Raw genomic sequence first — 12,463 nt, forward strand, 5'->3', positions numbered from 1 at the left:
AGTAAGCCATTGAAACAACTTTGATTATTTTCTTTACATCAATTTAAGACACATGGCGCTAATATACATATGGCATATGCCGGTAGTATATAATAACACAAGTTATTTTCCAGACCCGTGACCTGCCCTATATATATTTCCATGCTAAGGAGGGATATTGGCAATGCTAAAGTACAAATGTTTTGATAGAATAAACAATATATTTGCAGCCACTGTTGAGATTTTTAGAGTTCTTTTACTGGTTTATAAAATACGAGGAAGTGGTGATGGCAATTTGAATGCACGTCTCTAGCATGGTCCTCAATGTTACAGCGGCAATACCGACAAATTGTAATAATAAAATGCATTTACTTCATTGAGTTACATATCTGGGATACAGTGTTGTATATTTATTTTTTAAAGTACACATGGACATGAAATTTTTAGTAAATGCAAACACATTTCTGTAAGACTTTTTCTTTTATTCAGAGACTTATATGTGTATAAACAGTATACATAGCTTTTTTAAAAACATATTATATGTGTACATTTATACATGTACTTGGCAATATGCAGAAAGGAATATTAAACAAAATGTATGAAAATTAAAAATTAATATCATTAATATTACTTAATAAAATGCGCAATTCAGGTCTTATATGCTTATACGAACAAACCTGTAAACAGAGACCACTCTTTTAGGTGAAAATGTGAAAACATGGTCTTTCAAACAGAATTTGAAAGACCCTGGTGAGAATGATGAAATAAAAAAAAAGGCACGGTCGATTAAAACTTGTGAATTTAGCGATGTATTATAACCTGTCAATTAGTAAATGTAATAACAAACGTTTAAAATACAATATTTATGATTTAACAATTGGTCCCTGCCAGAACTTGTCGAAGGTTTGACTCATACAGTGTTTATTATTTAACAATTGGTCCCTGCCAGAAATTGTCGAAGATTTGACTCATACACTATTTATGATTTAACTATTGGTCCCTGCCAGGCTTGTCGAAGGTTTGACTCATACAGTGTTTATGATTTAACAATTGGTCCCTGCCAGAACTTGTCGAAGGTTTGATCCGAGTTGCTGGACTCGGCTGGTAGCTGGAATGCTGGGATTTCTTCCGCTTTCTGTTTCAGTACCTCGTGGTGTTTTCGCGCCTCTACCTGTTTTCTGCAGCACCGGATACAACTAGGAATATAATCAGTTTAAATTAAAAAAAACAAAAACAACAACACCAAACAACATCAACAGCAGCAGCAACAACAACAGTATTAACCACCTCCAAAAAAACATCAACAATAAGACAACAAACAACAAACAAACAAACAAACAAAACAAAAGAAACGAAATAAAAATACCGCATAAATATCCTGACTCATGCTTTTTTAGTTTGATACTTAAAAATCTTGAAATGGGCCAAGACCACTGAGACTTGGTATTTTTGGTATTTTACTTCAGGAAAAGGAGTTTATGTGGCTTTAATGAAAATAACCAGTTTGGTGAGCACCAAATTAATAAACTATAACAGTAACTTCACTAAAATTAATCGTTTTTTCTGTTGAAAGCCTTTCATAAGTACAATATATAATTGTATCATAGTTTGGGGACCTTTCTGTTGAAAATGTGTCAGAGTTAAATCGTATACATATACATGCACAGTGCGTTAACTGGAGTGCAGGTATTAGTTACCCGCACTCCAGAGCATGCCCATTGACTGGCTCATTTTTGCTGGGGTTTACTTATTGTGACGGAAAAGAAAGGGAAAGCGACAGAAATATCATATTCAGATGCTCGTTCATTGGTTACTTTTTCCCGGGGTTTCATGTTGTGACAACAGGGAACGTGTTTTTATGTTTGACTATGATACAAAAGAGAAAGAACATCAAAACACTCGGCAATCTGATTAATACTCGGGGGGGGGGGGGGCTACGCCCCCTCGTAAAAAATCAGATAGCCTCGTCTTTCGATGCTCTTTCTATTACTTATTTATCATTCCATCGCATTTTACCTTTTCTCAGTCAAATTACATAATGCAACAACGACGACATGGCAGGTATCTAGAAAAAGAGGTCCATGACCCACCAATGTCTTTCGCTGTTATCTTTTTTCATCTTCTTAGACAGTGGATGCAGACAGTGCTACGACAAAAGAGTATTTTTGAGATACGTGCGACACAAAATGAGAATGGACGGACGGATGGACGGACGGACGGACAAGGGCAAATCTATGTGCCCCCCTAAAGTGGCGGCACAAAAATGTAATAGTTTTTGTAAGATTGTGCCCACCTGCAGTATCTTTCCTGTGCAACATATACTTTTTGAGCAACGTAATCGGTTGCCCTGGATACTCGCTTATTCTTTCTGCACCAGAACCAATAAATGAGAAAGGCGGCCAAGGTGACCGTGATTACACCAAGACATATACCTATCAGACGAAACTGTTTCCAGCTGAAATAAAATAATGATGGTTGTTATGTATTAAAAAGCTTTATAGATAAACATAAAACATTTTTTAAACAACTTTATTTTATAAAGGAAGGTCGACCATTGGGACTATTTAGAAACCGTTATGAATCTTAAGTAACCAATTTTGTTCTATGCATTGATCTATCTCGTTTTTATATTTTGTTTGTGCTGTTGGGTTTTTGACGTACCGTTACTTGAAAGGTCATATGGCGACTTTCCAGGTTTATTGGTGCTCGAAGAGAGCTCACACGAGCCCCTCAGTGCATTATTCAGGCACGAGCTGGCAACTGAGTACACTACTTCCATGCCATTACGTATCTGGATAGTTTCCTCACATGAAATAAGTTCCTTGCGGGATTTGAACCATCAACTTTGCGGACCAGTGGTTCGAAGTCAAGGACCTTAACCATTGAGCGGTGGATGAAATTGTAAGCTTAATTAATTTTAATTTCTTTCTTCAGAGCTTGGTTAGCGCCTTATTCGCGTTTTGAATTTGAGTATAGATCTGAAGAGCAGGTTCAAGAGCTAGCTAGATATTCTCTCATTTAATAAATTCTGAATGTCGATCTCGCGCTCAGAACTATTTCTAAATATTTACGATATTTACTTAAAAAAAGGTAATACTGATCTACTACCCCGACAAACGGCAATCGCCCGACTAATGCATGTTTTATAATCGATTTTAGATCTAGTTCTTAGTTCTATGCTGTCTTTTAAAACTTCATTCACAGAGCTAGTTCGATAGTCGACCTAAAAATGAAGTTCAAACCTCAGGATAGGCTCTGAATTCTAGGCCATATCCATTTTTATGCTTAGTAAAATGTGTATCTTAATTTCGGAAGTTCAATTCTGAGCCCCGACTGCTTGCTCTAAATTATTTTAGAGACACTGTTTGAAATGATGGAATAAAAAAAGTTGGGTGTTCTACTAAGGATATACATGTACATACTTTCCTCCGGGTTCGCAGCAGCCAACTGCATCGTCTATCTTACAACACTCGGTCCTACCCATCTGTACCTGTAAGTCAGTGCTACAGTCCATGTAGTTTGAACCATATGGTTCCAAATTTTTGTCCACAATACAATCAGGATCATCATATTCTGAAGAAGTTAATGAAAGTGTTTTAATTTTAATCGATTAGATATTTTTTATATAACTAACTGCCTTTTATTTATTGCCCATCTTACAAATCCATCGTCGGATACCCACGGTTGATTAACATGTAACTTTTTAATAGTTCGGCCGTGGGTATCCCACGATGTAAAAATCAGGTATGTAACATTAGCACAAAAAACGACCCGAACCTGTTACACGATGAAAGTTGGACCGATGTTTTCATCCAAGATAAAATATCATACTTTGCTTTTTCATGGAAAAGTTCAAACACCGCGAAAATCTGTAAAAATCTTATTTTGACTTCCTTTACGAAAAAAAGATGTAATATCATTTAAACTAAAATGGAAATATTCTGGATTATTTATTTCATAAGAAAGACAAAATATTTATTAAACGGGTGTCCTGTGTGTGTTTAATCAATTTTCTGAGAGCCATTATCGATGAGTCGGTTTAAAGTGTCGGTGACATTTGTAAAGTCATACAAGAACAAAAACAGCAACAGCAGTAGCGGGAAAAACAATAACAATAATAACAACAACAATTAATAATAATAATAATAATAATAATAATAATAGTAATACATTTTAATAATAATAATAATAATAATAAAATAGTAATAATGATAATACATTGTAATAATAATAATAAGAAGAATAATAAGAAGAAGTAGAAGAGAAGAATAATAATAAGAAGAAGAAGGAGACGAAGAAGAAGAACAACAACAACGTGTTATTTACCTGCTGCTGATGTAAATGTCAAAAGTAATAGGAATAATACACAGGTTATTCCAGTCATTCTGCTGCAACCACTATGTCCACTAGTCGTTGAATGTTTGTTTTGTACAATTTAACAATTTAATTATTCTAAATAAACTTTATTATCGACTTTCAATACTCGAAGAAAGGCTATTCTGTATACTGTAGAACTGTAATTGTAGAATTTAGTCAAGCGGGACGGTCAAGAGAAAGAACAAAACTAACGATATGTCGTTAAAATCTTTACAAACATACTTGCAGTGAGATTTAGTTTAAAGTTTCAAATGATTTGTTCCGGGTGATAAGATAAAGAACACATGAATTTGTGTCAGTAACAGTAAAACTAGCATCCCTCGTGAAAATACTATATTACTTTACTGTACGAAATGTTACGCCCCCGAGTTGGGGCAGAATGACAGCACGGATTTCGTCCAGAAAGTTAAAATTCCTTTATAATTTACAGCATATGAGTAGGGTTCATTTTAGGGGCGGATTCCAGGATGAAATGGCACGGAATCTGGCACAAAATATGTTAATGAGCAGAAAAATGTCCGTGCAGAATTTTGAACGGATTTTTAGGCACGTAATATTTGGCTCGGAATTTTCGGCACACGGATTCCAGGCGGAAATTGTACGTAATTGGGCACTTAATATGAAAATGAGCAGAAAAAATACCCTCGCAAAATTTTAAACGGATTTTTTTGGGGCACGGAATTCAGACTGAAATGGCACGGAATCTGGCATGAAATATGTAAATGAGAAGGTAAAAGTCTGTCCAGTATTTTTCACATGGACTCCAGTTGAAATGCCACAAAATATTGTCCATTATAAACAAAAATCTTGCTTAGCACATGCACCTACATATAGCATATTTGAGTCATTCTTCTGAAAAGGAGTATTGTCTATATAAAACATACATGTTTAAAGTTATGTCAATAACTGATACTTTTGGGTTTTCAGATTCACTTAAGATTTGCATTACAAAGATACATTTTATTAAATAGCTCGATCTTCTTAAAATGGGTTTGTTAAATAACAAAACCTACCCGAGGACAGCACACTCAACTTTTCTCAGTGTTCTATATACATAAAACTCTGAGACAAAAAAAAACACATAACGTTGCTAAAAAATTGGTATCATCTGTCGTTCATGACAATTAAACATACATACCAGGTTTAAAGTGAATAACTCAAACAATGACACAATGAACCTTCACATATTGGTTAACCGACGCCGGGGCTTAAGCAGAATTCAACATTTAAATGGTGAAACATTGAATTTAGAAACATCCGAAGATGTGTTCACACGGCTGTTTGAAAGCGGTGTAAGGTCCCCAAATAAAAGAATGAATGTGCCCTATCCGTGATAACAATGGTCGGAACTAAATAAAATGGAATTTTGAAAGGTGATCTGAAGTTATGAAGGATGCATACCATAGACAAGACATCAAAAGACAAAATTTAAAAAGCAGGCAACATACTCGTATATCCTAAGGGTGATTATATACAGTTTTCAAGTAGGAATACTTGAACCAACCAAGATAATAAAGGCTAAATAGAAGGAACTAAAAATACCACAAAACATGAATACACTACAATAATGTGGTGCTGAACAATCCTCAAGGATCGAAAATATAACATCTTTGATTAAATGTACCGTATTGAATGTAGCCTGTATGTCTATAACAAAATCCATTAATACGGTCCCCGCAGTTTAAACATATCAAATTTGATGACAGCGGTTTGAGATAGAAAATGAATATACTTGTGGACATGTGGATGTTTGTAAAGACAAGTACATTAGTGATTGGTGCATATACATGTAGATTTATCTTACTAGAATAGCAACTGTGGCCATACATTCATTGCACACACACAGCCAGGACAATGCTAGATATCTGTACATTTGGATAAGACTATATACTAATTATAAAATATGAAACGAGTTAGTTTAAAGTATGTAACACTGGCTTGGGTGACATCGAGTCTGCTTAAAAAAAAATTAAGTTTAAATGTGTTCTTACATGCTTGAATATTTGTATGTTTAGAAGTCTTAACATAGAAAAACTTGAGTAGTGACTACTTATAAATTTTAAAAACAGAATAGTGTTACCTGCGTCCGATTCAGTTGTTTTCAGAACAGTCATAAGCAATAGGCTCACCTGAAATATAGGTTAGGTCCTGGTCATTTTAACATACGAGCCGCGTCATGACAAAACCAACATAATGGGTTTGCGACCAGCATCCGCGCAGTCTGATCAGGATCCATGATGTTCGCTTACAACCCCTATAGCAAGTAGAGAAACTGATAGCGAACAGCATGGATCCTGATCAGACTGCGCTGGTCTGGATCTATATATGCTGGTCGCAAACCCATTATGTTGGTTTTGTCATGACGCGGCTCATATGAGCATTTTACAACATTACAAGTTTAATATCTGTTATTATAATTGTATTATGGGCAATGATTCTATTCATACTATTGGGATGATAATAGTAAATAACAGCTTTTATTCGAACAGAATATCATTTCAGAAATCTGATTGCGTATTCAACTCTCAAGGTTATTTAATATCATACTCAAAAAGTATGTACGGAAATTAGAGATTCACTGACTTTGATGAACACAGATGATGGACTTTTGAGCGTATGACAAGAACATGGGTGAATGTATTAAATGAAACCAATGTCATACCTAGGAAGGAAACATCAGCGTCCTTTACAGATTGACATTATTCATAGAAGACAAAAAAAGTGAAATCAGAGGGTTTTAATTTATTCTGAAATTAAAAAACAACAACATATAATTATGTTAATCTGCATTACACAAGTGTAAGAAAATTGTTGAACTTTTAACTACAGTATGTGCACTTCCTTGATAATTTGTGGAATCTTAGTTCTTTGTAGTATTTTTCTCCATCCATTTGGAGCAATATCGCTTCATTCGGAATGCTCCGCAGATTGTTAATAATCATCTCAGAAATAAGATTTGAATCACATGGCTTTTGTTTTTGTAAAGCACCAGTCGCAACTTCTAGGTTCTTTCGTCAAACTTCGGGATAAGGAATATGGATGCATAATAATTGGGAGATACAATAATCTTACTTTGTCCCAGATACAACGGGACTAACGTATGACAACAACATTTAAACATTATAAACATATAGTCGACTTATGTAAAATAAATGTATGCAGTAGATATACAAGTAAAGACAAATGTTTTAAAACTTATTATGGTGTTAAAAACTATTCATTTAAAAAGTAAAAAGTTTTTTTCATGTACAAATTAGCGTTTTGTAAAAACCGAATGCATAAAATGTTTACTCATTGACGATATTTTGGAATGGGCTTTAATTGTATTTCAAAAGACATGTTTGAATTAAACATTTCAATTGATTCTGATTACCAGATATGTTTGTAAGCATATTATCTCCGAAAAAAAAAACCCACATATCTTCCATTTACGTCTATTCATTGTATTCCAAGTCTTTATTCGAATATTGATATACTCGCAATGAGTAGTATTATATTACTTTTTAACATTCTCATAGTTATTTTTATTGTAATTGCCATCTTTGTTTTACTTGTTTTCTTTTATGAACCTAAATATCGAGGTTTTGAGCTGCTATATAATGTAATCTTTAGGCTAGAAAGGATAATTGATTCTAAATTCTCAATAGATAAGTAGTTTTCTTTTGTTTCCCATTTTCATTTGTAACCCTGATTGACAACAGATTAAAGGTATTATGGTATTGTCGCTCTCAGAATTTGGTTTAAGTAATTTCATTTATTTTCTCAGACACTACCGAATTTACTTTAAATGTGGTTTATTTGTTTACTATGATCATATGATGCAATATCAAAGGGCAGATAATCCTAGATATTTCTAATTACCTCCCTTTATTAACATGAAATGTAAATTCGGTAATATCTTTACAAATATACATGCTAATTTAATGCTTTTTGGAACTTACAATATTGATAAATCTTCATTTGAGCATTATATTAAGGTTATAAAACCATTTAAAAAATTGAGTTACAGGTCCTTTAAGAATTTTAAAGATAATTATAGCTAAATGCGCATGATACAAATCGCAGCATAATTGGTGAGAAAACGAAATAGCCAATTACAAGAAGATCAGTCATACTAATCCTTTCAGTCTACTAAATGAAAAGAAAAATCACTTTTTTTGTTGTGGATGGAAAACCATTATACCGAAAACAAGCTAATGGGCACATATGGTAAATAACTTGGACTCGCAAAAGATATAGAATATGCGCTTGGAATCATCAATTTTGATAAACCGGAAATTAAAAGCAATTTTGCTTTTAACAAGGATCGCTAGTTTGTCAGGAAACAACACTTTTAGAGGAGTTACACTAAGGTCGAACAGTCTAAAAAAACATTATAAATTGTTTTACATAGATTAACTTGGACACTTAACGCAGAAAAGAATGCACAACATAATAATTAATTCGATTCCATGCGATTTCTAACATGATTTGAGTTGAAAGCGTTTAAACGCTTTGCACTTTTGGGATATTTTGGATATTTTGCGTAATTAAAATGATTATTCTATAAAGACGAAGTGAGCAAATGTTTTGAATTCCCAGACAAACATCAAATGGTACACAAATCTCGATAGAATGTTTGTCAAAAATCTGAGACAGTTAAGTCCCTTTAAGCATTTACAAAAGGGATAGGACACTATGGTTCCAACCAGCAAAATTATTGCAAACATAACCAGAAAATAAAAATAAAACCCCTGAAAATCTAAATGGATACGGGTTTTATACAATGATTAAACATAGGTGGTGCTTGGCTATCTAGCAACTTACCACGTGTACCACTTATGTATGGAGGGCGATCGTTGCCAAAATTCCAGACATGTAATGTGTTCCTTTTGAAAACTACTTTTGAAAATGCGAACATGTATGTCTAGCATTTTTTATTGCATTCGTGCACAGCAAATGATATGCCTCTTAATCCAATCTTTTAATTGAAGGCACCCGCTTTTAAATAACACGTTTACATGTAAATCTTAACAACTGACCTAACATGGAGAACAACCACACATTTACAAGTTCGTATCTACCATTGCATATAATACATAAGCATGTTTACACACTTGTAAATATATATCTGTACCTGAAAAACACAAATGAAATGTAAAACTCGAATGCAGAAAATATAATTTAATAAAACGTGTTCCAGTCGTAGAACTACAACAGTACGTTTACACAGTTACATGTTTAAAATGACAAAAGTAGATTCACAAAGTTAGACGATTCTAAGTCATGCATGACGCCCCGCCTCTCTCTGAGTATTTGCGATCTTCTATCACGGAAATGTACGGACAGGTATAATACCCGTCGCCTCACTCCTATTTCTCAATAAAGTGAAGGAAAACACGGCGTCCATTCTAACTTTTTTTATTTCTATAAAAAGTCCAATATTATTGGTATCAAATGAAAGATTACTCCATAAGCTTTCTATGAGTGCCTCGGAAATAAAAATGAATTAAATAGATGTATGGAATTTTTAGGGTTTTTTTACTCTGAAAATAACACTCTCGAATTGGTTAGAAAAACACGGCGTTCCCTCGAAACTTTTTTTTAAGTTCGTAATATATTTTGATAATTTTGGATTGAAATAAAAGTGTGCTTCATACGATTTATGATATATAATTATATAATGCCTAAAAATAAGAATGAATTAAATCAAACTGAATTAACTTTCGTTAAAAAGTTTATCATGTTACTTTTTGTAAAATAGAGAAAATAAGAATCCCTAAAGAACGCTCAAAACGACAAAATTGAGAATGTTGCAGGCCCAGTTTGATTGAGCCTGCTCATGGACGGTAATGGAAAGAGCAAGTTATCGTCCACGCCCCCTAGCACCGGCTTAAGCAAAATTCAACATGAACTGGTACAATTTTGAAACATCCGCAGATGTGTTAATATGGCGATTATCATGGAACCTTCAATGTGACACGTAAGTGCCATACCATGAAAAACGGCATATGATCCCCAAGTAAAAAAAAAATTCAGTAAGAAAAAAACATGGCGCCCCCTACTTACTTTTTTTATTTCTTGGTCAATTTTGATAATAAACAAGATCATCAAGGAAAGGCGGCGGAAAATTACATAAGAATTGCAGATTCGGTTTGATTGAGTCTGCACATGAAGGATAATGAACAAGTGACGATTATCATGGAACCTTCAATGTGACAAGTAAGTGACACGCCCCCTAGCACCGGCTTGAACGGTACTCAATTCTCAACACTTAATAGCGCTGGCATCAATGATCCCGAAGGACCAGAAAAACACTGAAGTGAAGTACGGGGCAACTTTTTACAACTGCCACACGGCACTTGGCACCTGCTGTTGTGAAGTATTAAAATCTGGAAACAAAATGATCCCTCGGAAGCATTAATCACTACAAAATTACATAAGAATTGCAGACTCGGTTTTATTGAGTCTGTACATGAGGGATAATGAACAAGTGCAAAAAGGTTTTATTCATACTGTAAATACCGTATTAAAGATTGTAGATATGTGCTACGGATAAGTATTTTCTTGATTTCGGAAAGGAAATCTCGGTGGCCGCTTAAAAATCCTATTTTTGCAAATACTTGCATAGTTTTTGTTGAAAAAAAAATTTGTGCCAATACATTTTTCAATGATACCAATTAGAATATTGGATGGTTTTTACATTATCAATAAAATTACTCCCTTGAAGTTGGTCATTGTTTCCCCTAAAAATTTCCAAATCGCCGATGTTTCTCAGGAATATATGATAAACAAGATCAACAAGGAAAGGCGGCGCTCAATGAACGCAACCCTACATGACCCAGCAACAAGAACAAGTGGCAAGAAGCCCAGGCGGGCCCCAGACAAAACACAGGACAGGGCACTAGGCATAGCACGGACAGGCTAATCACTAAAATGATAAATAATTTGTAACTGATAAGAACACGATGTTAAATAATAAGGTAATGCACAAGTTATCTTCATCATAAATGGTAAAATCGGCAATTTTCAAGTGATGTTGCTAGTGACAAAACTTTTGTAACAAATGCAACATATATATGTTATGAAAAATGCCGTATGTTGTCCTTCAGTTTTATTTAAAAATATGGGAGAGGCGCCGTTTTATACCTGTCCGCAATAGAAGGTCGTAAATACTCCGAGAGGGGCGGGGCGTTATGCTTGATTTAAAATCGTTTAACTTTGTGAATCTACTTTTGTCATTTTAAACATGTTACTTTGTTAACGTATAATTGTAGTTCTACAACTGGTAACACGTTTTCTTAAACTCTATTTTCCGTATTCGAGTTTTACATTTCATTTGTATATTACAGATCTATAAGTGTGCAAACATGCGTATGTATTGCATGCAATGGAAGATACGAACTTGTAAATTTGTTGTCGTTTTAGATGTTAGGTCAGTTGTTACGATATATATGTAAACTTGTTATATAAAGGCGGTAACCTTCAATTAAAAGATTGAATTAAAAGGCATACAATAAAAATGGTAGGCATACAAGTTCGCATTTTCAAAAGTCATTTTAAAAAGGAACACTTTACATGTCTGGAATTTTGGCAACGAACGCCCTCCATACTTATGAAGTGACACAAGATAATATATTATATAATCAGTTCAATGAAAACAAACGCTTTTCTTTAGCTTTCGACGTTTAATCTTCTTCAGAAAAAAGTACGTTTTTTGTTGTTTTTGTTTCTAAGATAATATATTGTAATGCATTAAATAAGCTCTGTGGTGACATAATAAGTACAATTAACTTGAAAATGTTCACATATTTTCTTTAGCCATAGATCGGTTTGCCGGAAATAATACGTACGGTCATAACTGTGCAAAAAGATCAACGTTTTTATTTCTTCACAAAACTGTATTGGTACTCATCGACGACTCTCTTTGTGAAGCCCTTACGTTCGAGAAATTATCTTTGACATTAGTAAAGCATTCAACAAAGGTCTCCTTTCATATCAGGATCTTTATTGCTTTTGTCAGAAGATAACCTCTCTGACAGAAAACGAAGGACATACTACTCTTGTTTAAGCAGGAGCATCTCAACATCTCTATACTGGCCCTTTAATCTTTATTAATATTTTATAA

General features: G+C 34.0%; 1 protein-coding gene across 1 annotated transcript; it reads right to left on the minus strand.

Annotated features, from left to right (window-relative positions):
• Window positions 1–505: 505 nt before the first annotated feature.
• LOC132713168 (uncharacterized) lies at window positions 506–4,363 on the minus strand. The gene is made up of 4 exons (XM_060695653.1): window positions 4,306–4,363; window positions 3,402–3,552; window positions 2,273–2,434; window positions 506–1,175 (listed from the first exon to the last, which is right to left on the minus strand). The coding sequence occupies exons 1-4, from the start codon at window positions 4,361–4,363 to the stop codon at window positions 1,016–1,018; spliced, it is 531 nt and encodes a 176-aa protein (XP_060551636.1). The 3' UTR covers window positions 506–1,015.
• Window positions 4,364–12,463: the final 8,100 nt, after the last annotated feature.

Source organism: Ruditapes philippinarum, unplaced genomic scaffold (assembly GCF_026571515.1).
Source record: "Ruditapes philippinarum isolate M1 unplaced genomic scaffold, ASM2657151v2 ctg312_1_1_1_1, whole genome shotgun sequence".
In the NCBI taxonomy this organism is placed as follows: Eukaryota; Metazoa; Mollusca; class Bivalvia; order Venerida; family Veneridae; genus Ruditapes; species Ruditapes philippinarum.